Here is a 27,631-nt window from a genome sequence, read left to right on the forward strand (position 1 = left end):
CATCCAAGTCATCTCTAGGGATTAACAGATATACGGTTGATTCTGGTATCCAACTACAGCATGCGTGAAAACAGTTTCAGCTGAGGCATACAGCGAAGTGATTCAACACGCAGAAATATTGCGGAAAGGCCAAGCCCATCATGTTACTTTTGTGACAATTCAATTGACACTTTGATAATGACTTGGATGTTCATCGCACCAATCGTTGAGTTGCGGCCGATTCCGAATTAGGACAATGCGTGGACAACGCGAAGTCGGGTATGTAACCTAAATGGTGTGGATTGAGGGGCCTGCAGAATTAAACCCTGCATTGTTTTGTGACTCTCAGGCCACATGGATCTCGACTAGGTGGCAATTGGCAACGACGATTGGTTCGGCATGCTTGCCAAGGAATAATCTGGGTCTGGAAACGTATCCCCCCGTTTAGAGGCGAATCGCAACATCCAAATGACATGCAGTCGAAATACACATAGAATGCATGGAAGAGGCACATAATTTGTAATCCGTGCCTAGAACCTCGAAAAGGCCCCTCTCGCATATCCATGTTGCTTCGTAGGGCCGACGATAGAAATCGGGGGACTATCTACAAAAGGGAAGGTCGCCCTTAGCCAACGATGGGTACTTCACAGCCTTCCCTTGCCATTGTATTCTTCGCTCTCATCTTTTTCACCTCAGTGTATCATCGTCTCAAATGATTGAAATTTCGGCCGTTAGCCATTAGCGATCAATATGGCTGAGACAGTGGATCCTTCGACCAACGACGTTGCCCCTCAGACCGCGGCAGCCGCAGCGGCTTCCCCCGGAGAAGACGCTGCTGGGACGCAGGATGACGACAACACGAATTCTATCGCGGCAGATGAAGCAGAAACTGTACGTCGACGCATCCATCGCACCACGCGTTTGCGGCTAGAACTGACACCTTCACCATAGACCGATGCAGCGAGTATCCAGGAGCGATTGTACGATATTATTCTTCAGAACGCAGAGCATGCGCCCCGCTCGGCAGTAGCGCGCTAATGAGACTCTTGATAGATCCCGCTATACAGCATCCCTTTCATCCAGTGTTGTCGATTATCCTATGGAATATGGCCGGCGATATCATGCGTATCGTCCAGGCTGTAAGTTTGTATCAGTTTCAACAATGCCGTAGTGTAAAATACTTACTTGCGCCTCTACCCAGCATACATCCTGCCCAATGATGAAATCGAAATTGAACGGCTGGATATGGCGCACGCCATGATGGTCAAGGCGATTGGCAGTCGACTTTTCCTTGCCCCACTTGAGAAGGAAAAGATTCAAAGGATCCTTGACATAGGCACAGGCACTGGCATTTGTATCTTCATCATCCATTCCGTTCTATTTGTTCTCCACACTGATTATGTTTTCTAGGGGCCGTGGAGATGGGGGATATCTTCGATAATGCCGAAGTCATCGGGACTGATTTGAGCGCCATTCAGTCCGAGTGGTGCGTATCACAAAAAGCGGCCATTGGTCATTGAGCATTGGCTGATAATTGTAATAGGGTACCTCCTAACGTCAAGTTCGAAATCGACGACGTCGAGAGCCCTTGGGTTCAAAATGAGAAGTTCGACTACATTTTTTGCCGCTTCATGGCTGCTTCGATTGCCGATTGGCCAAAGCTTATTGAAAACATCTACAAGTACGTCGACGAGATTATGTCAGGTCTTTGGTGATAATCTGACCAGCTTACAGTAATCTTAACCACGGAGGCTGGGCGGAGTTCCATGAGATGGACCCTGAGATCTACTCCCATGATGGGACGTATACGAACAATCACGCAACCTGGCCATGGAATCAAGCCTTCCTTCAAACTATGAATAGCATCGGCCGCGACCCATGCCCAGGACCTAAAGTAGAGAATTGGGTGAGAAATCAGGGATTTGAAAATGTTTTCCATGAAGTGTATAAGAATCCTCTTGGTCCTTGGCCTAAAGACCCATACTACAAGGACCTCGGAACTCTCAACCTAGCACAGATGTTAGAAGGCCTCGAGGGGTTCACTCTAAGGGTATTTTGCGGCGTTCTTGGGCGAACAAGGGAGGAAGTTCTCGTTGAAGTCGCCAAAGTACGCAAGGAGATGCAAACCCGCGCCTATCATGGGTTGTACGACATGTAAGTTTTGCCTCGCCGTTGGTGATCAAGTCTTTGCTAATTGGTTATCATAGTCACGTTGTTTATGGACAAAAGCCGCTTCAATCCGAGACAGCCCAATCATCGCAATGAATGGGACCAAGGTGTCTCGAACTCAAAAGCGAGAGTGGCGAGCGGGGACGGAAGTATGGTCAGTGTCAGCTTACAAGCGTGTCTGGTTGCCCGCTGGTAGGAGGCGGGAGTGCCATTCATATGTACTTCAATGAAACACGGGCTGTTCAAACTTGTGGTTGTGCGGAAATCATCTCCTTCACTTCTAAATCCTTTAAATCTTGACTTCAGGTGCTAGCTTGTGCATAAAACATGATAATCATAAACCACCATCTCAACTAACGCGAGTCCTAACCTAGAACAAAGGAGCTCCGTGTTTCAAACATCTCGGTGAATAATAACACTCGTCAGTCTGTGAAGCAAACAATTACACACCACATCCCTCAGGCCTCACAGCTGGCTGTGCCCAAATATCTCGTCGCCTCTGAACCTCCTCCCTGTGTCATTCAAATGGGTTCTTGTGTTAACCGTCACAATGTCCTCCCTCAAAGAAGACAATGTGTCCTTCACAGATGAAGCTTGAGCTACTTCTATCAACGATAGAATCCTCTCGGCTGCGAAGAAGACTGTATCGATCTTACCCGACATTACAGAAAACATGCGGCCATGTCGTGAAACTGCACATGTGCGGTCGTCATGCGCCCCGGCAGCCTTAGTCTTGATGGCAAGTTGTGGGCCGACGTATCGGAAAAGCCGGGAGAATGACGGGAGGTAATTCTCATATTGCTTTTCCATGAGAAATCGTTTCTCCTTGATGACCTCACTGCATATACCATCGCGAACAGCTTGTGCTTCTTCCGCCGTCGCGAATTGGCCCAGAGGCGTATGCGGAACACTGGATAAAGTGAAAAGTCCAGGAGCTTCGGTGGGATAGACTGAGCAAAGCGGTCCGTCAACCAATGTTAGAGCTGGAAAGTCTGGCGGGCCTTCGTAGTAGAGTAGTAATGTCGGCTCATAGACAACAGGGATATCGGGTTTGCTGTAGTGGCCCCAGATGGCATCGATGACAAAGTCGAAGCACTCGTCGTCGACATATACAGCGTCTCCTGCATCATAAACTCGACGTATGCGATGGCCCAGTTCTAGCACGTCTTTCAGCTCCGCCTCGAAGTAGGCGCGAGCCTTAGTAAGAAGAAGCACGCGCTCAGAGGTGCACACGACCCCAGAGACATTGGTGAGCTCAACACTAGTCGGCAAGGCCTCTGTAAAGTGGACGCCGCTCGAAGCCATGATGGTTCGATATGTGCCATAGTCGAGAAGTGAGTCATGGGCGGGGACCGCGTAGATGTTGTTCGGAACGCTGCGGCTAAGGTCGGGGTATCGCTCGATGAAGCGTAAGAAGCCGTCTCGAGATTGGATGCGCGTTTCGCTATGTCGGGGATAATGGAAGCCCATGTGGAGGCGAAATTGGTTGTTGCCTGAAGCTTCGTGTAAGAGACGATCGTGCTGCTCAAACAACTTTACTCTGAATCCGAGGGCGCGAAGGGAGGTTGCAATGTGACAGCCATACCAACCGCCTCCAATGATGCCGAAGCTGAATGGCTTCAAACCATATTGGCGGGGTAAATGGAACGGCGCAGACTTGGGGATGGATGTTGGCTCCATTGATCGGGAATGATAAAGGATGACGCCGCAACAGTAGGTTGCTTCACGGATGGCAGTGTGGACGGCCCAGCTCTGGTCATGCGTCAGCTGACATGAGGACTTCAGTTTTATGTGGCGACAATCAACTACTGTGACTTCTCACCGGTTCCGCGGGGACCTGAGTTGGCTTATATGCCCTTCGAGGACAATCCTTGGTGCCTCGGACCAGGCAGTGCCAGCGCCATCTGACGTATTAATAGGAGTGACCAAGACTGTTGAGGAATACAAGGCTTCCTCCAGCGGTCCGTCACGCGCTTTAAATGCAGACTTGTCAAGGAGCTCTCAGGTACACCCGGATCTAGTCTCATTAAAACTTTTCTCTCAGTTTCCGACCCATCTTCCAAGTTTGTCCGTATCACAGTTCAGAATGCATCGTGTTCACTCGTTCTCCGTCAATTCTCGAACCTAATTGCCATTTGGGTGGGGACTTGAACAGGCAGATTTAACCCATAGCTGGGGCGCATCTCAGTTCGACATAATCAATGAGCTTACTGATCAAACCATACGCTACAAGAATTTCCCCAGAAGACCACACGCCAACTCATGGAGGCTCGAGACCGCTTGTGGCCCAACGGTGACAATGCCTGTCGTGAATACACCAATTATTGCCGCCCCAACCAGCCATAGATCTAGGTTGCTTGCGCGAAGGGCACTCATCCTCATATCCGCAGTTTGAAGATGCATGGGTCGCAGCTCCCTTCCACGATCGTCCAATACACCACTTGCTCCATTCTCCTTTTTGGCAATCTCATCGTCGCGACAGATCTCGAATCTCAGTTCGTGATCGTACATAAACTCCTCAATGAGATCCGCCGCGAGCACCTTTCGGCGACTCGCTAGATTCGCAATGCGTTGCATTCGGAGCGCATTACGTTGAAAGTGACCTTCTTCATCACGCATGAGTTTTCCAACTTTCTCTTCAATCTCCGCCGGAGTGAAAGTCTCCTTCTTCACGGATAACGCTACCCCAGCTGAGTCAAGAGCAAGAACTCGGGGCAGCTGATCTCCATAAATCCCCATGCTGAGCATGGGAACGCCGTGCCAAAGACTCTCGTTCGCTGACGAGGGTCCAACATGGCTGAAGAAGAGCCGAGTAGAGGGGTGCGCAAGTACTGCTCGTTGAGGGGCAAAGTCGACAAACTTGAGATGCGGATGCTTGTTCTCGAGGAGCTCAGTGCTACCGAGAGTGATGTGGCTGCCGTCTGACTTTGTGTGAACCACTCTGTCAGTCAGAGCTGCAAAAGCAGCCTTGCTAGCGCCGCGTATGGCCCAAACAACACCATCTACGTGGCCTGCCTGTAGGGTAGAGATGATGCCCTCTTTTAAGCTTTGCAATCGCTCGCGAGAGAGAATTACATGCGTGCCGATTGCGACGAACATGGTTCTGTCATGAGTCTGGTAGAACTTGCAAAGCTCTGCATCCAACGGAGTGTATTCATCTGACAAAATTGGTCCGATAGCATGTAGCAAAGGTGGCGTCTCCTTGGGCGTCTCAAGGCCAACGAAGGAGTTCACCAACATCAAGTGATCCGGCTTAGGGAACATAGGAAGCATACCCAGCCCCTTCTTTGCGCGCATTCTCTTTGTCGTCAGGAAGAGATCGGCGAAGGCAATTGGGTGCTTCAGCAAGTATATGTCTTGGTTGAAGCGGTCCCACATGCTCGCATGCTCGCTGGTCTGAACCCGGGGCTCAAGACCTACGCGGCCAGGGATGTAGGGCACAGGGCACATGAAGTACGGCCACTGGGGCCACATCGTGGCTAGAGGGAGATTGTACTCTCTCTGCATGTCCCGAGCCGCGTCGACGTGGAAATCCGCAAAGAGGAAGTCTGGCCGTGTGGTCTCGATGACACGCTTTAGGTTTTCGTAGGTCTCGGACCAGAAGGCGTCGAAGAACTTCTTGCCCTCGATCCAATTTCGAAGGCCATTGCCACTCCAGCTCCACTCGCTAAAGAGGATGTAGAGTTTGTCTTCTTCCTCTGGTGTGATGGCACGTCCTACTACATGAACGGCGGAGACAAACGGATAAGGGTTGGCATAGCCCTCACGGCCAGCGAAAGTGGCGAACTCGATGGTGTGTCCTCGTTCATGAAGATATTTGCAAACTTCGAAAATGGGAGCTGTTAAGACGAAACGTATTAGCCTTGAAAATATGACGTAACCATCAGGCTTACCTGAGTTTGTTGAGCCACCAGCTGTAACAATGACTAGTATTTTCCGCGGAGGGAGAAGGGGCGGATTTTTCTTTGATAGCGCCATCGCCATGAGATGAGGGTATGGTCCTGCGATTCAGACTGGAAAAGACAATTTGGAAAAGGGGAAGAGGAAAAAGAGCGTCTGGAAATGACATTCAGTGGGGGGAGATCATTCAGTAGGATGACCTCTTCCGAATCCACTGAGGTTGTAATGAGCCAAATGTGAGGAAGACTGATGCACTAAGAGTTGCCGATATTTCCCAGAAACTGCAGATGAGCAGGATCTTACCAAGTTAGCATTCGAGATGATACTTCTACCTTGGTTCGACTTGCGTCCATGAATGCGGCTGCCTTGACGTGATTCAGTCTACAGGAACTGATGTGATCAGGAGTAACCCCAAGATAGAAGGTGGGCCAATTGCCTGGCGGTATGAGTGACGTTACCCAGGTCACTTATCTCGCCAAACTGTCTTATTGGAGGAGTGCTCGTGATCCTGCCGAGGAAGTCCCAATCCTTCAGAATGACTTGGCTCACTGTCGTGTAAACTTCACGCCCTCCGCCAATGGCCTCTCGTATAGAAGTCGACACCTTTCGTTCCTAGCTAGCATTGAATCAAAAATACTCCCGCCCACACCCCTGTAGCCTTTGTATTTGCTAGCGGGTGCGGGGGTTTCCACGCGGAAGCGGCGTTGCGGCTGAGGAGCTTGTCGTTCATCCCATGTGGTCAAGCTGCTAAGCACTGAGCCTGGAACCAAGCGAGCGACAGTGTGAGGAATGCAACTCATGTTTAGCCTGGCTGCAGTGTTGTCACCCACCTGGACAGTTGTGTGTTTGGGCGGGATGGACCTGCCGAGCCGCCGTGAGTGCAACGTCGGCGAGGTTGTCTGACGTCGTGGGCCGATTGCATCCCTCAGGATCTGACAGGATTTTATTGATTAGTCAACGATTACAAGCCATGCGTTTGACGAACCATTAGCTTGCCTTTCGGCTAGACAGCTTGGAAAAAGAGTTCTGGCTTAGGCTCTGCGGAGTGGTATCCCTGTTAGATCCGTTGAGCCTAACTTGATGTAAGAGAGGGTATGAGGCGATCGTCTCGCCCTGGCAACTTACAATACACCATCCGCTGACACTGAGAGACGTATCCCGTACGACAACGGAGGGCTCCTTCGTGGGTCGGCAGGATGGCTGGTGTGGGGTAGATCAGGGAGAGAAACAAGGCTCGGAAGGTTGATTGATGTTTCAATCAACCCCGACTAGTCGCGCATGGCGTTATCAAGCATTGTGGCTGGCAACAACTTGCTGTACCTAGCCACCGCCGTGCAGCTCCGAGACAACACTGTTGAAACTTGGCAAAGGAAACAGCTTTCTCCGCCAAGCTGCGGAGACGCCCGCATGTCCGGCCCAATGAGTTGACCCCCGCGCCACGAGAATTAGCGTCGCGAGATTTTATCCCAAACAGGCCACACTAGACAGGGTACGTGATTGATGCCCCTGCAAATGATAGGGCTGGCCAATGAACACGGATATCATGAGATTGGTTCCCACAGTAATATTTTGGCGTCGTGGATTTCCCATGCTTCGATCCCCTCTCGCGGGTGCCTAGACTCCAGTCAGAGTGTGAGAGGTGGCAGGATATTCATTTAAGCGGTACAGGATCTGACGATGCGCTAAGTATCGAAGGAAGTGGTGGCTTTATCTCGCCTCATACGGACATTACTTTCAAGCCTATTGCCGTGCTCTAATAACGCCCCGAGAGGTCGCTCTCAGACTACACCCCCCATCACCCCAGGAGGCCCTAGTTTCATGGTCCCGGAAAATGAATCCACTACGTCTATGAAGCAAAAGTCCTTCCAGCATAATCTGGATCCAATCCGTCGGAATGGCGCTTCGGTTATCGATGGATCAATCATTGCCCCGTTGAGTCTTACGAGCTTCCTTTGGTCCGCCTCATTGAACGACGGGCAGGAACATCGCAGCACGCTCAGACGACAATGGAGTCTTCACGAAGCTAAGACTTGCCATGGGATGTAGATGAACTAGTTGCGGCTGAATGTAGTCTACAGCTCGTACGATATCCCATGTAGCTGCCTGCGAAGTGGCATACTTAGCGCCCGTTATTGAGAGGGCTCTCAGGATCGAACACCTCAGTCGTGATGACATCTGGATACTCCATCATGCCTTGCTTCAACACCGCCTCGATGATTTCCATCGTAACAATGGTCTCGTCCAAGGGCAGGACGAGACTCTCCAGCTTACCGTCCCGCAGGCATCTGGCACACTCGTCTGCCTCCCAGTAGAGCCCGCGGCCCCAACCACCTCGCCCGCTATCCTGTGGGAATGGGCACTCAATGGTCTCAACTTTGCTACCGCCATCCGTCTTGATCACCTTGTAGCTGTGCGGACGGAAAGCCGGACCGCAAATTTGGATCTCGCCATCTGACCCCTGGATCTTGATGGCTGGGCCGCCTGTGAAGCCGAAGTCGACACCTGATCCCAGTCGGAGAGTTGTCATGCCTATCCCCATGGTGTTGTGCTTCGGGAATTGGACGATGAAGCTGGCTGCCTCGTCGATGCCTGTGTGATACTTGCTTACAGCCGCCGCAATCGGCGCGGGCGACTCCTTCTTCTCATGCGGCTGAAGGTGGTAGAGGATCTGCATGATCCAAGTGAGCGAGTAGACGCCGAGATCAAACATGGCACCGCCAGCCAGGCCAGGGTTCACCATACGGTCTGAGTCATTGAAGTCCAGTCTCCCATCTGGGAGGTTTCGATGAATCGAGTTGTCGGCTGAGAGGCTCCGATTAGGCACATGAGAGACAATATGGTGCGGCAACACTCACCGATGACTCGATAAACGGTTCCAATGGTACCAGCCGCAACCAACTCCCGCACCTTGGTGCTGAGTGGGAAGAATCGCGTCCATACTGCCTCCATGAGGAACAGCCCCTTCTCCCGTGCTTTGTTCACCAGCTTTCTGGCCTGAGCAGCGTTGACGGTGAACGTCTTCTCGCAGAGAACGTGTTTTCCTGCCTCGAGTGCCAGCATGGCATTCTGGAAATGGTGGCTGACAGGGGAAGCCACATAAATGATGTCTACATTCTCATCCGCCACAAGCTCCCGATAGGAGCCGTATGTCTTGACGGTGGAATCGCTTGGTACATGCACCTTGCTGATAAAGTCCGCCGCCTTCTGCTTCGAGTTGGAAGATGCGACAGCCACTACCTGATGACGAACGTCATGTTTGTCGCGGGCAGCTGGGTCAGTAAGGAGATCTCGCACGAAATCTAAAGTTTTCATTCAATGGGTACTACATCCACCTCGGATTTCTGAGGAACTCACTTGCTGCGATGTGGCCAGTGGCCATGATGCCCCATTTTAGTGTGAACTCCGTCGTGGACCCCATTTTGAAATGCGTGAAGATTGCGGTGATCAATGTTAGTGGGAGGTTGACGAGGCAGAATTTTGACATATGTGACTGCGATTGCGACCACGTGTAAGGGAGCGTTGTTCGGTAAGGACACATTTTGTCTGTTCCGAGCATGTCGGACTATCTTCGGGGTCAGCTGGATTTCATCCCTTACGTCTCTTGATCTTGGCGACACCCAGGACAACCTTTGTCGGCCAACTTATCGAGGGCATCAGATCAACTGCAAATCAATTGGCCTTGATTATGGTGGGTATTAAGACAGTAGAGTCTTGCTATCCGGGCGGATAACTATTATACCAGGTTTGACAGTTTTAATCTGTTAATAATCTATTATCTCGATTATTCCTATCGTCCTTGTTATCCTTGTCGTCCTTATCGTCGCTCTCGTCCCTATTCCTATCGTCGCTACTATCGTCGTCGTTATTATCCCTATTATCGCTAATACTTACTGCCCGCCTAGACAGCTAGGATTATCCGATCAGATAGCAAAACTCGGATAGTAAACTGCATCAATTGCAAAAATTACATGCCGCTACAAAATCCTTCTCACTGGGCTTTCATAGCCTTCTCAATTCCTCTCTCAATCGTTTCAACCATCTTGTCTGTCACATCCCTAGGGGCGGTCGGAATCTCGTGTCCTGCAGGATGCTCCCAAAACTGCCTGGTCTCCTTACGAGACATATGCACTAGCTTCATACAGGTTTCCAGGTCCTTGTCTTAAGACCCAACTAAATGCACCGTTGGGATTCCAAGTACAGGTTTGTGTCACGGGCTAGAGCCCGGCCGAGATCTCCGGCTTTGCCGGAGCAGCTACCGAGACCCGGCTCCGCCGGGTCCACTATTCTGCCGTATCACACCGCCTAGCCCCGGTGTGCTTCACCGCCGCTAGGCGCCTATCCCTGTAAAGTCCCTTCTTCCTTCTTCAGCTTAGAATAGTCAATCGACGGCACCTCTATGTTGAACAAGCCTAGGAGCCAGCCCCTTACAGTTTGCCTGCTTTGTCGATATCATTCTCACAGTATCTAAGAGTGTTCGTCTCCTTAATCTCCTTCTCCGAGAAAGGAGGACCACCACAAATGAAGACTGCGAACGCGAACGGGGCGGGGAATGTATCCCTCGCAATCAGCATGGCAGCAAGAGCCGCGCCTTGAGAGAATGCCAACACTCCGTCGAATGGGCCTTCAGACTTCACATATTCCTCGAGATCATCCACCGCTTGAATTATGGTGTCGTACTTATCGGTATCGTAGTATGCGAAGTACTCAGCATTGGGTCCGGCGAGGAGATTGATACCTACGCTTGTCAGTTTCGAGTCAAAACGTGACTATCAGAACTTCATACCTGGAGCAGCTGGCCATTCTAGGGCCCCCTCCACAAAATCGAACGTCGCAGAGAAGCTCTTGGACAAAGCACTGCGTATCGCGGCTGCTTACTGTGTTAGTGAGCGTTTGCGTGTATTCTAGGCATGTAGCTCACCAGTCTGAACCTGAAAGATCTGTGTGTTGTCAGCGGATGGTATGTTGCGGATGTTACCCATGAGTAGCGAAGCCAACCTTGCTGCTTGTTCCCATTCCATGGAGGCAGAGGACACGCATTTTGCCGTTGAAATACACTTGGCCGGTTGACAAATAGTTTTCCTTCTGCACGTTCACAGTCCCCCTAGGAAGTGTGAAGCCTCTGAGCCAAATCTCAATTGAACGTAAAAAAAAATAAGCTGGAAATCAGAATTTGGTACTTCGACAATCCAACTCATAACACAACATCCCGACGCATATCTGATATCACCCATGCTTCTACTCTTCGCCGACGACCGGATCTGCTTGAGAATCACATTCATGTGCCCAAAAAAAGAATCAGTCCTCCACAAGAATTCTTCTCCACGTCAAGCACCTCATTGGCGTCGCCTCATTTTCAGCCACGCCTTTTCCTCTGCCGGTCCAACCCAATCCTTCAGGATCCTACCCGTGTGCTAGCCTTTGCGCGTCTTGCATGGTCAAAAGCTTGGAAGCGGCCACTCCAAGACCCCTGACGAAGTGCGACCCCATCGAAGGATCAGCAACCCTGCCCCCAACTAGTCAACGCTTACACCTACGCCAGTAGGGCGCCGTCAGCTTGCGTGATGAAATGGCATTCCGTCGTTTGCGCCGGCGTGAGACACTAGCATTCAGCACCTCAGCGCCTCAGCCTTCAAGGGCTGTGCTGCCTCGCAGGCTTGAAGCTCAATCCGGTGCCTGTCGCCCAAGCTGTTTATGGAAACAGACACATGTAGCAACTATCTGAAATGGAGTGGTTACTGAATACATATCACAAGTCGAACGAGAAACGCGCGGGTGAGCGCGGTGTGAGGGCTTCCGTCCTTGTTTCATTATCCTCTCATCATTCTTCGTCTGTCATATGTCAGCGTCGCATCAGCAATACCCATGTCATCTAGACCAAGCGAGCTGCAAGGGACCTCATCATAGACGGGGTGGTTTTCGTTTTTGGACTTGCTCCAGTCAGTGTGCATAACACCCTTTAGACGACTGCACTCTCGATACGTGGCAATTGGCCGAGCTTTTCTGCCATGTCTCAATCAGGAGGACACTGGCGGCCGGTGTCGCTCCCTCCCCTCCGCACCGCACGTTATTCGGGGTATCCTGAATATCCCCAGCTTCCTCCGATCACCCACGATCAGTTGCACGACTTGTATCGAGTCCCTTTCCTAAACAAAAATTCAGTGTATCAAGCTGGACCTTACATGACGGAGTCAAGGATGTCTGATTCTGTCGTGGAAAAGGCATCCGTGACCGAAAGGCATCGTGACACAGCATACGATCCAGCAGCAAACCAGGCACAAAATGAGACTGTTTATGATCCGCCAGCGGGCTCCGTGGACAACACGAACAACGATGTCCCATTGACTCCCACACGGGTAGAAGAGCAACCTACAGAGCAGAACGAGTTCATGAGTGGATGGAAATTATACATGCTCACAGCAGGGTTCGTCAATTCCAACTTCTGCACCATGTTTTTATTATTGCTGATGGAATCATAGAATCTGGATATCTCTATTTCTGTCTACTTTGGAGACGACAATTGTTAGCACATCTTTGATCGCAATATCAGATTCACTGAGCGGGTTCGAGCTTCGAAATTGGGTCGTGACGGCATATTTCCTCACGTATACTGGTACGATATCTTGGGGGACTGGAAACGCGTCTCTAACTGCTGAATTCTAGGTTTTCTGGTAATTTATGCAAAGTTGGCCAGTATCTTCGGGTCGAAAACAATGTTCATCTTCGCTTTGACAATGTTCACGGTATTTTCAATTGGCTGTGGATCTGCAAGTACCATGGAGCAATTGTGTGCAAGTTTCGATTCTATGGAAGAGCTTTCAGTCACTGACTATGTGCAGGATTATTCTGCGTGCATTCCAAGGAATAGGTGGTTCAGGCATCTACTCAATGGTGCTAGTCATTGCGCCAGCACTCGTTCCTAAGACAGAGTATGGAAAATACATCGGCATTATCTCCTCCGTCTTCGCCCTCGCTAGTATCACTGGTCCTCTTGTTGGCGGTGCCATTTCTAGCAGCACATCATGGAGATGGGTATTTATGCTGAAGTACGTAATCCCCTTGCTTCCCGGAAGCAAAGGCGTAGAGTAAAGTTGAGTGCTAATTCGTCCTTGAAGCGGACCCCCTGGCTTTGTGGCCATCCTCCTAGTTGCAATATTCTTGCCAGCCAGCAAGCCGGAACGTACCATGGACTTCAAAACTAGAATGAAAGCCAAGTTCTCTGGAGAAACAACTCGACGTGTTGACTTCGTCGGAGCTGGTTCACTACTGGGCGCTTCTGTGCTTCTAGTCTTCGCTCTCGAGTCAGGCGGTACACGTTACGCTTGGGATAGCTCGGCCATATCGTCTACCTTCATCTTTTCAGGCATTCTATGGATAGTTTTCATAGTCTGGGAGATTCGTCTAGAGCGGAAGAAGAATATGCCTCAGGAGCCCATCTTCATTATGGGTCTTCTGAAGGATCGCCAATTGGCCAGTATGATGTTGTGAGTCAATTCTTCATCGATGCGTGCCTGTGTAGCTGACCGCAACAAGCACGACTTTCTTCATCGGCTTCCCCTTCGTCACCATTCTCTTCATCATTCCACAAAGGGCCCAAGACGTCTATGGCCTGAACCCAGTACAGTCAATTTTATCTGTCCTTCCATTGCTGCTCATCTCGCCATTTGCCACAGCAATCTCTGGAGTGTTGACATCAAATTACAACGTACCCCCAGCATACCTCATCCTCATTGGGTCTGTCATCCAGCTTATCGGAGTCGGTCTTTCAATTAGCATTCCGCTCACTGGCGACCACATTTCCGCCTCGCAGTATGGCTTCGAGGCCGTCATGGGAGTTGGCTTTGGGTTGACACTCAGCACAGTCCTGACTCTAGGGCAGCTTATTGTCAGCAAAGAGAACGCTGGAATCGTGATGGGAGCTCTGACTCAGATTCGCGTCCTTGGCGGGACTATTGCACTAGCAATTTGGTAAGCTTTGCCCAAACAAGAAGTTGGAGAAGCAAGTTTGCTGACCTGTCCCAAAGCTCTGCAGTGCTTTCAAGTGACTTGAGGGCGGGGCTTGCAGGACTTATCAAGCCTGACGAGCTCGGCCAAATCGCCGAATCCCTGTCATCGATCAACGATTTGGACCCGGAGCGAGCCGCTGCAGTGCGACTCGCGTTTGCGACCGGGTATAAGCGACAATTCCAGATACTGACTGGCTTCAGTGGATTAGCTCTGTTGGCAGCATTGTTCTTATTTAGTCGCAACCCAGTCACCGTCAAAGGCGCGACCTCCAAAGAAGCCCAGGGAAGCTCTATTGACTCGTATGAGCTAGCCGGGAGAGGGTCATCAGAGGAGCAGAGGAATGCTTGATGATCGGACCTGTGACATAATTATATGCAGGCTCATGTCGAACCTCGCAGAACAGTTGTAGAGAGTGCTTACTATGCGAAAGGTAGAGAATGCATTAGCCAATGGAACGACTTGAGTTTTGGGACTTGCTGTCGCGGACCGGTGATATCATGCGTTCCGTCTCCGAGACTTCGTTTTGCGTCTTCAAAGGAATGCTGACCGCATAGTATTGTAATGCCACCTTCTAGAAAGAGGTCAGTTTAACGGGGCTGCGCGGGGAAGCCAAGGCGTAAGCCGATAAGGAGACAATGTATTTACAGCCGAAGCGCTCTGCTCTAGATTTTTTGGACGCAGCACATTGTGCTTCTTCATCATGAATCTTACCGTTTTATCGCTCCTAGCACTGGCGACTGGTGTCCGCTCAGCAGCCCGCAATGTGTCGCACTCTGATAGTCTTAGTGTGCAGACCTCCACCGGGATCTTCACAGGACTGATTGACACGGATTCGCCCAACACTCGCCAATGGCGATCGATTCCTTTCGCAGAACCTCCTGTCGGGTCGCGGCGCTGGCAACCTCCTAAGAAGCTTCAGCCCTCAACCAAACACCAATATTCAACGAAGTTCCCGCCTTCCTGCCCACAATTCGTGACGGCAATCGAATCTATGTGGAACCTGCCTCTAACAAAGGGCAATCTGATTTACAATGGAGGCCAGAACGATACGTCGGGTCTGGTGGGCGAAGCAACGTCCGAAGACTGCCTTTACCTCGCGATCTGGGCACCTACGAGCCCACCACCTAAAGAGGGGTTCCCGGTTCTCTTTTTTATGACAGGCGGCGGCTTCGTGATGGGTGGCATTGAACTTCCCTGGCAGATCCCTACGTCCTGGGTCGAGCGGTCACAGTCAGCAATCATCGTCACAATAAACTACCGCGTCAGCATCTTTGGCTTCCCTAACGCGCGTGGGGTGGCTGAAGGGGAGCAAAATCTCGGAATTCTCGACCAAAGATCCGCTCTCGAATGGGTGGAAAGCAACATCGCGGCATTTGGCGGCGATCCGAACCGCATCATGAACTGGGGCCGGTCGGCGGGTTCCATCAGCGCGGACATCCACGCCTACGCTTACCACGATGATCCGATTGCTCAATCCTACTACATGGAGTCGGGAGTCATGACCGGGTCCTATTCTTCAGGCCTCTCGGAGGACTCAACGTACTCCAATTTCACCTTTGTAGCACAGCATGTGGGTTGCGAGTCTCCTTGCGGCCCCAACTGCGAGGACGACGACGGCACGGCGGAACTTGACTGCATGCGCCGCGTATCTTTCCCGCAGATCATGAACTTCATCGGACAGTATGGTGATCGAGGCGAAACACCGCCTCTATCTTTCGGCTTGGTCCCCGATGATCACATTATCTTCCGCGACTACGACGAGCGCGCCGCAGCGGGCAAAATCGCTCGCCGCCCGTCTCTCATATCCATGACGGCCAACGAGTTCTCATCACTCACCCCATGGCCGAAATATAACCTGACCGAAGGTCCATGGCAGCCGCCTGTCACGGCCATGGACGTCGCGTGGGTGTGCTCAGCTTTCAATGCCACTGCTGCTCGCAACCGTCTGAGCACGTCCGAAGCCCCCGTCTTCAGGTTTCAATATGCTGCCGAATTTCCCAATTTGAATGTGTACAGTTGGCTGGGCGCATATCACAACAGCGAGACGCCTTTGTTGTTTGGGACGTACGACCTGTTGGATCACATAGCGCCAACGACGGATTTCCAGGTTGAAGTTAGCAGGGTGATGCAAGATTATGTTATGGCGTTTGCTGAGGATCCGTATCATGGACCGCAGAAGAAATTTGGTTGGGAGCCGCAGGTTGTCAACGAGACTAATGGAGGGTTTGTACTTCGTTTTGGAGCAGGCGAGAAGGCGGTCCAGCGCATCAATGGGGTAGAGTTAGACGGAGTGTGTCAAGGGTTGGCAGAGTATGATCCATTCCCATGAGCCTGTATTCAAGCAAATTCTGGTTGAAGTCATTTCTCAATCACTTCGGTCCTATTAAAAGTCTAATTCTTGTGCCTCTGCCATCGTCGTTGTCGCTGTTGTTGTTGTCGTCGTCGTTGTTATCGTCGTCGTCGTCGTCATCATCATCATTGTCATATCATCATTGTCACCTTTCCTGAGAACATTATCCCTACTAGTTAAAGTTACTTGAATTTGAACAGTAATAACTCTGATTAGGAAAGACTGAGAGGCGACACAAATATCCTTCTGAATAATTCTCAAAGTCATGGCTACGACATATACTATGTGAAAACTACATCAAACTCTCCGAACTCGGACATAGCATTGTTGAGGAGGGCGTAAGATCTTCTGATGGCCCCACGGGCTGTTCAGCATATCAGGAACTGGGAGAAACTCAAAGTTCCACACAAGAAGAACGAGAAATACGCGTAATTGTTGCATCGCTAGTTTTATGCCTGGAAGTAATAGTCAACAGGTGACCTCTGAAGGATGCTTGTTTCTTGACGTACCAAAGCAGCCTCGCGGTCCCAGAGAGAATTGCATTCTCGTCAATGCTGCGGAGTCGAATTCCTCCACGCCTTTTCGTCTTTCTTGATCCATCTCTCTGGCATGAAACGCTTTATATCCGTCGTGGAAAAAGCCTGTCCTTTGCGGCGTTCCCAAGCTGCCCGACTGGACTCGCCGCGGGCAACATCTGGTACACCTAGGGGCTCGTTCATGAACTGAGCATTGCACATGATGTGGGATCCTTTCGGCACGTGATAACCCAAGATGGTAGTGTCGACTGTGGCAGAACGAGCCAGTAGAGGCACAGTGTTGGCGAAACGTAGAATTTCTTCCAATGCGCCATCAAGATAGGGAATTGAGGTGGATAGAATGTCAGAGGCAGATGGCACAGATCCTAGACGCACAGATGAAAAGGCATCTTGAAGGCTCCTTCTCAGGTTTGATTGCTCCACTTGGTTATCAGCCAGCGTTTTGAAACCCCAACCGAGTGTGATGGCGGTTGTTTCGTGGCCCTGACTCGAATGTTCAGCATCGGATTCAATTGGAGGGACACGCTGTGTCACTTACCGCCACCAGCAACATCGCAAGCTCATCGCGCATTGCTGTGTCACTGGATGCTGGAGAGCGTTGCCCAGTCTTGGCGAACGCGGTCGCCTCACGCCGGAGGACTAGGTTCATGGCGCAAGTGTCTCTTTCGTCCTCAATAACTATGTCGCCCTGACTAGTGAGCTTCTCGAAGCGTAGACGGGCTCTCTCAATGAGCCCATCAATCTCCTTATCTTTAAAGCTGCTGTAGTATTTGTATTGCTTTGACTGTCGAATCCACCAGTGATGCTTGGCTGGAAATGGAGATCTCATGATTCGCTCAATAGTGCCGTTGACGTACTCGATTGCATGGTACATGATTGACCCAGGCGCCTTGGGAAACTCAATAGGCTCGTCTTTGTCAGAGCCCGATGCAGAACGTTCATTTTCGAGCGCCTTCATCTCGTCGCGGAGGCCAGTGAGTCGAGTTCCCAGCATGGCGATCCAGATGGAGTCAAACGCTGCCAACTCCAGATCATCCAAAGCCTTGAAAGGGTATTCGCTTGCAAGGGCACATTTCCGACTCCAAAGTTCGACTAACTCAGACGCGCAGCGATGCACATTTGGACCGACGACCTTTCGGAGAAATTGAGGCGACATGACATCCTGCCACAATCGCCTCTGTTCCTTGAACGCCGGGTTTGAGAGCTTGACCATACTCGCCTCAGGGACCAAAGGCTCGAAAAATGCAATGGTCGATGGAGCCCGATCGAACTCTCGAGTTCGACGGAGCAGTATGTCTTCAGTCTCCTGGGGATCGTCGATGAAGATGAACGGGCGCGAAAATGGACGCAAGAAGATCTGGACGATGGGCGAGTTCAGATTGCGACATTGCTGAAACGAGAAGCTTGCGATTCCTTTGGTTTTCTTGAAGTGGGAAAGAAGTCCTGGAAGATCTCCAAGGATTCTCTGCACAGATTCTTTATTGTATGGGATGCCAATGTATGGCCTGGGTAACGCCCTTCGATACAGAAGCAGAAGGCCACAAAATAGTAGACCAATAATAACCAGAATGGATGCCATGATGAGTGGATGTCTAGCACGGCAAAACCGCACTCTTTTGCGATACTATTTGGTCGTAGCACAAGGTCAAACGATATAATTGCCAAATCGTGCCCAGTGAGTTTTGAATCAACATTCAACGTGAAATATTTCGACTGTGGATGTACCAAAGGCGTGATGTGCGTTCGCTTCACTACATATCAGCCATGTTACTAAAAGATTATGGTCCACTGGCCATGAACCCATAGGAAACATCCGATATGGTGTCACGGAAGAACACGGCACAGCCCTGGTGAGACATCGAGCGTGTAGGAGACGGGAAGGTTGACATCTGTCAGTATGTCATAGCCTTCGAAGCTATCTCAGGCAAGGCAACAGGATATTGACCTGATGATTCTATTCCCGTCCACGGCTCGATGTCGGTTGATCGTGGCCCACTAGCAAGCAGGAATCTCACAGCCTCAGTTAAGTTGTTTCGAAATATCGTTCTATCAGGATGATCTTGATTATCTCTTCATGTTGCATCTCATTTCGCGCTTATTTCTGACGCGCCTTTTCTGAGACGCACCTTTCCTGAAATGGCTAGAATCTCGCGAAGAGTGGGTCAAGTTGTGCTAGGGTTGAGAGGGGTGCGTCTTATTGCGGAGAGGGGCGTTCGCTTCGCAATTTCGACAAGGAGGGTGATTGTAAACAAACAAGGGGCTCCATCCACGACCCGCCAGGTTGGTGTGGATGCAATCCGTGAACACGGCGCATGGCAAATTCGTGAAGCCAACAGTCCTGTCATCACTAGCGACATCTGGAGGATTCCTTGCAGTTGTATCCTGGCTAGTTCCAAATCTGCCTATCAACTCTTACCATCACCAGGCAGTAATGGACAAGCTGATTCTTCCGAAGTATATTAAAATGGTAAACTCAGGAGATGGATACCACACGGGATAAAGTTCCGAATTTCTTGGTCACCTAATTCAGTGCTCATCATTCGGTCTCCACTTGTTCTTACAACCTTGAACCAGCAAAATGGCTGCTCCATCGACCTGCACGCTGCACAACTTGACTGGCAAGTTCAAAACCAATAAGCAGCTTTGAGACAGTTCCGATCCGCTTCTTGCTATTGTTAGTATCTAGGCAGACTCTGACACCAAGATGGGTTTTTTTTTCTTGTGATGCGGGCTACTGATTTTTCAAAACAAACAGCAAGGCATCAACTGGGCTATTCGTAAGGCAATGGGTGCCGTACCGATTGTCATCAACATCAAGGCCTGCCCCCCTGAAAATGGCGTCGACGTGATCGAGGCCGAGAACGTCATTGGAGGGGGAATCCACAAAGCCAAGGAGCGTCGGCTGCTCAACTGGGACGTCGTTGAGTGTACCGACGCCAACTTTGGTCGTCTCAGGGTCCAGAATGGATGGTCGGCACTGTCCGATGTAAGCATTCCCCCTCCCCCACCTCACTAGCCCTGCAACATCCAAAGTTCCAGCCCATATTCTGTAAGCCATGCAGATAAGTCCCTTGCATGCTTGCATAACTTCATTGGAGATCGTATGGAAGGATCCAAGGGAACATGGTATTGCGTGTTAATGGCCAGACATGTTCACCGGCTGTGTTGTGTTGAGCTAATTGAGTGGGGCAGGTCAAGGATGAATTCCTCACGGATGGGCTTCAGAAGGAGCACAGTCAAGATCCTGTCGTTATGATCAAGGTTGAAAATCTTGACCACGCATGGACTCAAGAGCAAACTTGGGGGTTCGAAGAGATTGACGGCATCAGACGTTATGTTCGTAAGATTGTTGTGACGAAGGAAGGCAAGCGGGAGACGGCCCGCCTGGTGTTCGATTATGAATTAGCCTAAAATAGTGCAGAAGGGCGTAATTGCGCCACTGATAGCAACCTAATGTTATCAATCATGTCTTAAGCCACATACGAATTGCCACCGTATGCTGTTCAATGAAGTCACAGCATATCAAATGACACAAAACTTTGTAGATTCAACCCTACCGTTTTTACTGCAACCCACTTCCACTTGTTCGACCCCCTGCTGAGCGTCCATGCCTGCAGACATCTAGAATGGTGAAATACTTAGGGCTGAGAAGACCGGTTCCACACACTGGCTGGCCTTGGCACTAACGACACTAAACTAGTCACTTGAATCGGGTCATCGTGCCGCTCAAACGGCTTCTGCCTAGCCTATACCCGCCTCCCTAATTATATGATGGAATCCTCCCGCGTACGATAACATCGCCGCCACCATTATCCGGCAAGGTTGCCTTGCTTACACCTTGTATGAGAGACACAAATAGCGACGTTACGTGGGGGATCAAGACCCTGTTGAAGCTATTTACTAGACAAGTCAGATCTGATTAGCCTGTCAGTCTCGATGCAAGACAACTTCATGTTGTTAAGATCCTTTTTTTTTTTTTTTTTTTTTTTTTTTTTTTTTTTTTTTTTTTTTTTTTTTTCCTTTTTAACGCCATGGCGGCAAGGGCGCAGCCGCCCTTGCGGCAGACCTCCCGAAGGGTATGTGGCGTGGAGGGCCGCAGGATCTAGCTATCTACTGTGTAGTACACGCCTCTTCCTAGCGTCCTCCAGATCTTGCCCGAGGGCCACTATGTGTTCTATCCGTCCCTAGTTCCCACTGGTGCCCTAGTTCCGTTATAGCAATCTGCTGTCCTGATAACTATAGGTAGTCTGTTGTTGAGAGGATAGGTTAAGTCCTATCTATTAGTAACGCGGGCAGATCTTCTGGAAGAAGTCTGTCACGTCAAGGAAGGCCTGGAAGCCTTCATAATCGGTGATTAGCCCCTTAAAGTAGCGCTCTAGAGAGCCTATAGGTCCTAGAGGCTCCCTTCGACTATAAGGGTGGAGGATAGGCCACCGTTGCCTCCTCACTAGTGTCTTACGGCAGTAGACCAGGTGGTCTGCCTCTTTAGCCTCCCCGCAGGAGCAGGAAAGCAGTGCTTCTGTGTGGTTAAAGCGTTGATGATACTGTTCGAAGTCTCCGTGGCCTGATCGTGCTGCTAGGAGATGATGAAGGGTAGCTCTTGGTAGAGCTAGTTCAGGAGGGCAGCCAAGGGTGGCCTTAAGCCCCAGCTGGGTATAACAGGGGGGTGCCTCTTTCTTCCACCATTTTCTATGCTGGTGTTGTTTGCGTTCTTGAGCAAGCCGCTTGATCCCTGATAGGGTCGGCAGTAGGCCTCTGGGGACTGGCAGCGTTGTGCCCTCCTTAGCTAAGCTGTCAGCCTCCTCGTTTCCTTTTATCCCTTGGTGCCCTGGGGACCAGTGGGTTTGTATAGTATATATCCTGGCTGCTGCCTGGATCTCTAAGAAGGCAGCTTGTGAGGAGTCTGGGATGTTGCCGCGTATCCCCTGGATGACACTGGTGTTATCAATACAGATATGTATAGGCTGGCCTTGGGAGGTAGGAAGGGCCCTTTGGAGCCCTGCCCTCGCCCCCTCTGCCTCGCCATCAAATACTTCTGCAATGCTGAGACGGCCGCACCCTTGGGCTATCCGTTTGTTTCCGCGGTAGATAACAAAGCCGAATCCCGTAGCCCCATTAGTGGCTTTAGAGCCGTCTGAGTAGATAATCGTATGGTTATCTGGCACAGTCTTAACCCAGTTCTGAAACGCTTTAGCTGCCTTCTCCTTATCCTGGCCAGCTGTAGGGTCTTTTGATCCTGAGAGGTGCTGTGGCTGTAGGAGCATCGGCCTTGGGCACTTAGGTAGGAGGGCTGCTGTTCTTTGAAGCCTTGTTTCCTGCCGCCCTAGCTGTGGAAGCCTAGGGACTAAGGGGTTGTGTTGGTCAACCTTCTGTAGGCGTGTGGCAAAGCGTAGGCGTGCTGCCTCAAGGGCTACTTTTGCTGTAGGCAGGCCAGCATCTCGGAGGAGGCTGCTGGTTGGTGTAGTCCTCCAGACAGGCAGGATAGCCCTTGCTGCTGCTGTGATAACCTTTCTAACACTCCTAACCAGGCCCTTCTGCCTCGTACTGACAGTAGTTACCTGGTTAGTGGTGCTGCTGCTAACTGCAGTGGTGCTGCTGTTCCTAGCTGGCTTACTTAAGCCTGCATACCAGGTCTCAGCTCCGTATAGGACTGTAGGAAGGACACAGGCAATAACAGCTTGGCGTGCTGCAGCTGCTGGGAGCCCTCCTTTTGTGTTTGATAGGTGCTGTAGGAACTGGGCTACCTTCTTTGCTGCCGCTACCTTTGTATCAACATGGTGCCGGAAGGTGAGTTTCCTATCGAACCAGACCCCTAGCCATCGTACAGGCTTAGTTGAGGCCTTGATAGTTAGGTCCCTTGCCTGTATATCTGGTAGGTTATTTGACTGGTTGTGTTTCCTGCTAAAGTGGATTGCTTCACATTTAGCTGGGTCAAATGTAACCTTATTATCAGTGCCCCAGTCTAGGATCTGAGTTATCTCCTGGCTAAGGGCTGCAGTGTTTCCCTCCAGGGAAGGGCCAGTAGCCAGCAGGCCTATATCGTCTGCATAGCTAAACCGTAGCTTCTGATCGTCAGCTAGGATATCGGCTATATATAGCAGAAAAAGGATAGGTGATAGTGGCGAGCCTTGCGGCAGTCCGCAGGATAAAGGGAAGTCCTCTGTGGTAGTATCCTCTAACCTTACCCGGGCTGTGCGGCAAGAGGTGAAGTTGAAGATCAGTCTAATCAGACTACTAGGCCAGCCCTGCTGTCGTAGCCTAATAGTAAGTCGATTTCGTAGGACAGAATCAAACGCCCCCTTGACATCCATTGTCGCTAGAGTTGCAGTAAGCCCTGAGTCTAGAGCTCTTTCGATCTCATGGGTTAGACAGGTTGTCAGGTCGACTGCAGCCCTCCCTGGTAATGCCCCAACCTGCTGTGGGCTAGCAACTCCTTCCAGAATGGTGAGATATGCCATCCTCTTTGCTATCAGCCGCTCTAAGCCCTTGCCTAGGCAGGATAAGAGGGCTATTGGGCGCCAGGATCCAGCCTTTGAGAGGTCTGCTTTTCCCGGCTTCTGGATCATAACTACCTCTGCTTTGCGGAAGGTCCTAGGGAAGTAGCCTATCTGAACGCAGGCCTGAAAGAGCTGCTGTATAGGAACACCTATCAGGCCCCAAATGGATTGTAGTAACTTTGTAGTAATCCCATCAATCCCAGGGGTTGTAGCCTTTGTGAGAGTTGCCTGGCGTACTTCCTCAATGTTGACTATCTGCTGCCAGGGTATTAGACGCCTTGGAACTATAGGAATAGCAAATGGGTTCCCATGGAAGTCGTCTGTAGCGTCAAATCTCTCTAGTAGGGCCTTCCGTAAGGCTTGGGCTTTATCATAGCTGTTGTTAAAAGCCTGTCCATCTACCAATAGAGGTGGGGCTTTAACAGCTAGACCAGACTTACGCCAGCTAAGTATCTGATATAAGTTCTGGTTAGACCCAGCCTCCTCAATCTTAGCAGCCCAATAGGCGCGTTTTGCCTTCCTGACTGTGGTCAGAAAGGCCTTCTGCTCCTCTAGGATGGGCGGTGGTATTATTAGCCCAGGTTCTTGGGCTTGCTGACGCCTAGCCTCAATAGCTGCTTGGTGGGCCTCTGAGCACTCCTCTGTCCACCAGGGGGCTCCCCTGCCCTGGTTAGTCCGTCTCTTCCCTACAGCCTGGATAGCTGTAGAGAGGAGGCTGACTAGTTGGGTAGCTAGGGAGTCTATTTCTGCTGAAGTAGGTGTATCCCCTAAGGTAGGCAGGGCTAGGATCCCTACTTTCACTAGGTCGGCTAGCCGGAGTAGGGATGAGTCTGAGACCACAGGGTGGCTAGTCTGACACCTCAAGTCCTGGGTTTTGCTTATAGGTATGGTCGTTATAATAGCTTGGTGATCAGCCCCTGGATGTAGGTGTGGGCTGATGCAGGCCTCTGTAAAGGGGATATTTGAGAAGCTGAGGTCGAGTATATGCCCATGGGTATGGGTTGGAGCCCCAGCTACCCCAATAAAGTTAAGATTACAGCCTTCAGCCCACTCTGCAATATCGTCCCCTCGGTTCCGGCTTTGGGAGCCAGGTTCCCAGGAGGAGTGGCGAGCATTGAGATCCCCAGCAATAAGGGCTCTCTCCGGCGGTTGATAGCTTAGGAGGGTATTTGTTGTGTGGTTTGTGGGTTCACCTGGTGGTCTATAGACGTTTGCAATAGTAATGTCGCCCGCTTTGATCCATAGGATATCCCTTGATAGGGTAGGTCTTTGCTGCTGTATTTGTAACCTTAGACTTTTGTGTGTGTAGGTCATAACCCTAGGCCTTGTGTCCCTGCTGTTCCAGAAGTCAACTGGTACGTAAGAGTTATAGCCTGGGTGTGTGTTGATTTGCATCTTATCTCTATAGCCTATCCAGGGCTCCTGGATCAGTACTATATCGATCTGATCTGCCCAGCAGAGCTCTAGGAGAGCTGTATGAGCTGGGCTGATCTTCCCCACGTTACACTGGGCGACCCGTAGTACCCGTGGGGTAGCCATTTTGAGCCTACGGCTCTGAGTCGAGATCGAGGTGGGTATAGGCATTAATAACGTTGTAGTCAGGCTTCTGTATTACCCTCTGGCTTCTGCTACTGCTTGGAAGCGGGCAGATAGGGCGGTTGGTAAGGGGGAGGGCTTCAGAGTCTTCAGCCTCATCCTCATCCATACTATTGCTGCTTCCAGCTATGCTAGCAGTATCTGCAACAACAATTGAGTCTTGTGTAGGTGTGAGGGGTCGAGGGCGCTTAGATGTAGTGCCCAGCCTGGCCTCTGCTTGCTGTGTGCTGCCTAGGGAGCAGGCCTGGCTAGCTAGGAGGTCATCTGAGGCCTTGCCACCAACCTTCCGGATCCCTCGCAGTTCCTTATAGGTAGGTATAACAAGTTTTCCATTAACTAGTAGCGGTCTGGCTGGGCAGTTGGCATGGCTTGCTGGGAAGGGCCCATAGCAGTTAGCACACTTAGACCTGGCTAGGCAGATCCTATCCTCATGCGAATCTAAGGGCATACTGCAGTTCTCACAGAGGGGTTGCCGGGTGCAGTAGCGGTTTGAGTGGAAGCCCTGGCAGCCAGAGGAGTGTCGTTTAGGGACCTGTTTCCTAGGGGGGAGCAGACGAGCTGGGCCTGACTGGCCGAACAGGCGGAAGCCTTCCTTAACTCCCTGGGGGAGGGCAATAATCAGGCTTTGCGTAGCTGTGGCTAGGTCAGGGCTATCTCGGGTTGGGCGCCAGGAGAGGAGTCTTTGCTTTGTCTGTAGGAAGACCTCTTCCTCTATTTCAGATTCAATACCCATCCTACTTCCATCTAGGCTTGTGAAGTATAGGGGGCAAAAAGGGATGGAATACTGGTACCATCTTGTAGGCACTTCTACCTTCTCAGCTGTGAGACAGTTCTTAATCTCAGGGGCCCTCTGAAGGAGTAGGGCTTGTATCTCTTTGTTCTGGGGCCTCAGCGAGAAGCCAGTAGCAGTATGGCGAACCTCAACTAGGTCTTGTGGTTGTAGGTTGAGCTCTTTTGTAACTACCATTTTTACTGAGTGAGGGGCTAGGGTTCTGGAGGTAGGGATATGTTCGGCAGGAAGCCTAACCAGTAGGCGGAGATCCTGGGTCTGTTTTGGCTTGTTTGCGTAGTTGGTGGCCTGCCGGCCTGTTGTTCGGCTCGGCCGGGGGCCGGGGCCGGGGCTGGGGCCGGAAAGGGATCCACCTTTAGTGGAGCCTCCGGCGGCCAGGGCGTACGTTTTTCCGGGGCTGGTAGGGGTGGGTCCAGAAGTTTCTGTGGTTGCAAATCTGGCAAAAGAGTCGATGAGGTCCTGGGCTGTAGCCTTCAGACGTGCTGGAGCCGTCCCAATGAGGGCATCTAGGCCTTTTGCGAGGAGGTCCAGGGCCTCATCTCGGAGGGCCCGACCTTCCCGGGCTTGCTGAAGAGCGGCAGTGGCCGATTGTGGCCCTCCTCCAAGGGGCCGGATAGGGGGGGGCGTGAGGCCCCTCGGACGCGGTGGTAGGGAGGTAAGGGGGGGAGGGGTCTTCGGCAGGTTATGCATAGAGGATAGGAGGCCGTTAGGGCCCTGCGAGGCGCCCGCGGCTGGCTCTGAGGCCATCGCGGGCGAGAGTAGGTTGTCTTCTATTTCCTACAGTCCGCAATCCCTAACCTTTTCCCCAAAACAGGGAGAGAGAGTCTACTGGAGCCCTCTCAGTACCTAGGGGTCCTAATAGTCAAAGGGGTAGCCAGCCCCTTTAGCGGGCGTCCAGACCACCGGCTCGCCACCGCCCAGTCCTTAGCCACCCAAATAGAAGTTTGCACCTTAAGCAGGCCGCAAGGGCATATCCCTCTCTAAGCCTACCGACATGCGCGTCCGTCCTCTCGAGCCAAACACACCCCTTCTCAGGTCCTCCCCTACGTCCAGTCCACAATAGCGACACCCTACCAGCTTCCAAAGCGCGCGGCGCCATCCCGGCGCGAGCGGTGACCCAAGCGTTCCTCCCGTTATGCCGTGATACCCCGGGTACGATCCGAGTGAGGGCCGGGCCCGGAGGCCGGGCCCTAAGGCGATACCATATCCGACCGGTCCCCCTAGGGGCAATTCTTCAACACCCTCCTTCCTCCAGCAGCCCGAGTGCGAGTCGGGGTTGTTTCCTTTCTGTAGCCTGCTGCTCGAATGTGTTTGCTACGGCCCACTGGTTGTCCGAGGGCACAACCCCCCGGGCCAGCTTCCCGTTACCCGCCGCCGTCTCCGACCGTGCTTCCAGCCTCACAGCTGGTTTTCGGCAGGCCGACCATGTCTTGCCCTAGGCTGTCCTGAGGGCTACCCAGCCGGCGTAGCCTCCATCTATCCCATGACTAACCCGCCTCAGTGTCTGTCTGTCTGGAGGTATTTCCCAGATCTGGGAGGCGTGAGGGTGCCCTGTCTCTGCCCCGAGAAGCAGTGTCGGGTGGTTTTTACCTAGTTCCCTCGAAATTGGGCAGCTTCGCGTTCGCATTTCGGTTTTCGGTCTCTCGATATCTGTCGATTTTGCTGGTGTTTTGGTGGTTGGTGGCGCGTGTGAAAATTTTTGTGCGACGCCAAAATCCCTCACTTCTGGTCCGATCCCGCCCTTCCGCCGCACCAGAAAAACTTCGTGCGCAGCGCCCGCCACCACTTGCACTTGCGCGCCGTAACGTCT

General features: G+C 51.5%; 9 protein-coding genes across 9 annotated transcripts; 4 read left to right on the forward strand and 5 right to left on the reverse strand.

Moving 5' to 3' along the window:
• Nucleotides 1-729: 729 nt before the first annotated feature.
• Nucleotides 730-2,244, forward strand: CGCA056_v003785 (Secondary metabolism regulator LAE1; the record flags this gene model as incomplete). Its single annotated transcript, XM_037319041.1, has 8 exons — nt 730-870; nt 931-959; nt 1,033-1,118; nt 1,181-1,333; nt 1,390-1,465; nt 1,523-1,660; nt 1,714-2,133; nt 2,187-2,244. The coding sequence occupies 8 exons, from the start codon at nt 730-732 to the stop codon at nt 2,242-2,244; spliced, it is 1,101 nt and encodes a 366-aa protein (XP_037183729.1).
• A 369-nt stretch (nt 2,245-2,613) lies between these two features.
• Nucleotides 2,614-6,126, reverse strand: kojA (putative FAD-dependent monooxygenase kojA; the record flags this gene model as incomplete). The annotated part of the gene is made up of 3 exons (XM_037319042.1): nt 2,614-3,900; nt 4,585-5,987; nt 6,042-6,126. The coding sequence occupies 3 exons, from the start codon at nt 6,124-6,126 to the stop codon at nt 2,614-2,616; spliced, it is 2,775 nt and encodes a 924-aa protein (XP_037183732.1).
• Nucleotides 6,127-8,167: 2,041 nt separating this feature from the next.
• Nucleotides 8,168-9,466, reverse strand: CGCA056_v003787 (D-xylose 1-dehydrogenase; the record flags this gene model as incomplete). The annotated part of the gene is made up of 3 exons (XM_037319043.1): nt 8,168-8,850; nt 8,904-9,347; nt 9,403-9,466. The coding sequence occupies 3 exons, from the start codon at nt 9,464-9,466 to the stop codon at nt 8,168-8,170; spliced, it is 1,191 nt and encodes a 396-aa protein (XP_037183731.1).
• Nucleotides 9,467-10,472: 1,006 nt separating this feature from the next.
• On the reverse strand, nt 10,473-11,085 carry FUB4 (Hydrolase FUB4; the record flags this gene model as incomplete). The annotated part of the gene is made up of 4 exons (XM_037319044.1): nt 10,473-10,783; nt 10,832-10,915; nt 10,967-10,985; nt 11,044-11,085. The coding sequence occupies 4 exons, from the start codon at nt 11,083-11,085 to the stop codon at nt 10,473-10,475; spliced, it is 456 nt and encodes a 151-aa protein (XP_037183738.1).
• Nucleotides 11,086-12,242: 1,157 nt separating this feature from the next.
• Nucleotides 12,243-14,288, forward strand: aflT-2 (Efflux pump aflT; the record flags this gene model as incomplete). The annotated part of the gene is made up of 8 exons (XM_037319045.1): nt 12,243-12,469; nt 12,525-12,658; nt 12,709-12,832; nt 12,885-13,091; nt 13,161-13,529; nt 13,579-14,013; nt 14,070-14,193; nt 14,253-14,288. 8 exons carry the CDS (start codon nt 12,243-12,245, stop codon nt 14,286-14,288), a joined length of 1,656 nt encoding a protein of 551 aa, XP_037183737.1.
• A 464-nt stretch (nt 14,289-14,752) lies between these two features.
• Ache-1-1 (Acetylcholinesterase) lies at nt 14,753-16,381 on the forward strand (the record flags this gene model as incomplete). The annotated part of the gene is made up of 1 exon (XM_037319046.1): nt 14,753-16,381. The coding sequence occupies one exon, from the start codon at nt 14,753-14,755 to the stop codon at nt 16,379-16,381; it is 1,629 nt and encodes a 542-aa protein (XP_037182793.1).
• Nucleotides 16,382-16,950: 569 nt separating this feature from the next.
• CGCA056_v003791 (Cytochrome P450 monooxygenase TRI13) lies at nt 16,951-18,517 on the reverse strand (the record flags this gene model as incomplete). Its single annotated transcript, XM_037319047.1, has 2 exons — nt 16,951-17,421; nt 17,477-18,517. 2 exons carry the CDS (start codon nt 18,515-18,517, stop codon nt 16,951-16,953), a joined length of 1,512 nt encoding a protein of 503 aa, XP_037182794.1.
• Nucleotides 18,518-19,723: 1,206 nt separating this feature from the next.
• On the forward strand, nt 19,724-20,349 carry CGCA056_v003792 (uncharacterized protein; the record flags this gene model as incomplete). Its single annotated transcript, XM_037319048.1, has 2 exons — nt 19,724-19,924; nt 20,131-20,349. The coding sequence occupies 2 exons, from the start codon at nt 19,724-19,726 to the stop codon at nt 20,347-20,349; spliced, it is 420 nt and encodes a 139-aa protein (XP_037182791.1).
• Nucleotides 20,350-21,218: 869 nt separating this feature from the next.
• On the reverse strand, nt 21,219-22,202 carry gag-pol-2 (Gag-Pol polyprotein; the record flags this gene model as incomplete). Its single annotated transcript, XM_037319049.1, has 1 exon — nt 21,219-22,202. The coding sequence occupies one exon, from the start codon at nt 22,200-22,202 to the stop codon at nt 21,219-21,221; it is 984 nt and encodes a 327-aa protein (XP_037182792.1).
• Between the last annotated feature and the right edge of the window lie 5,429 nt (nt 22,203-27,631).

The sequence above is a fragment of the Colletotrichum aenigma genome, assembly GCF_013390185.1.
Source record: "Colletotrichum aenigma strain Cg56 chromosome Unknown KSG_Cg56_contig02, whole genome shotgun sequence".
Classification (NCBI taxonomy): Eukaryota; Fungi; Ascomycota; class Sordariomycetes; order Glomerellales; family Glomerellaceae; genus Colletotrichum; species Colletotrichum aenigma.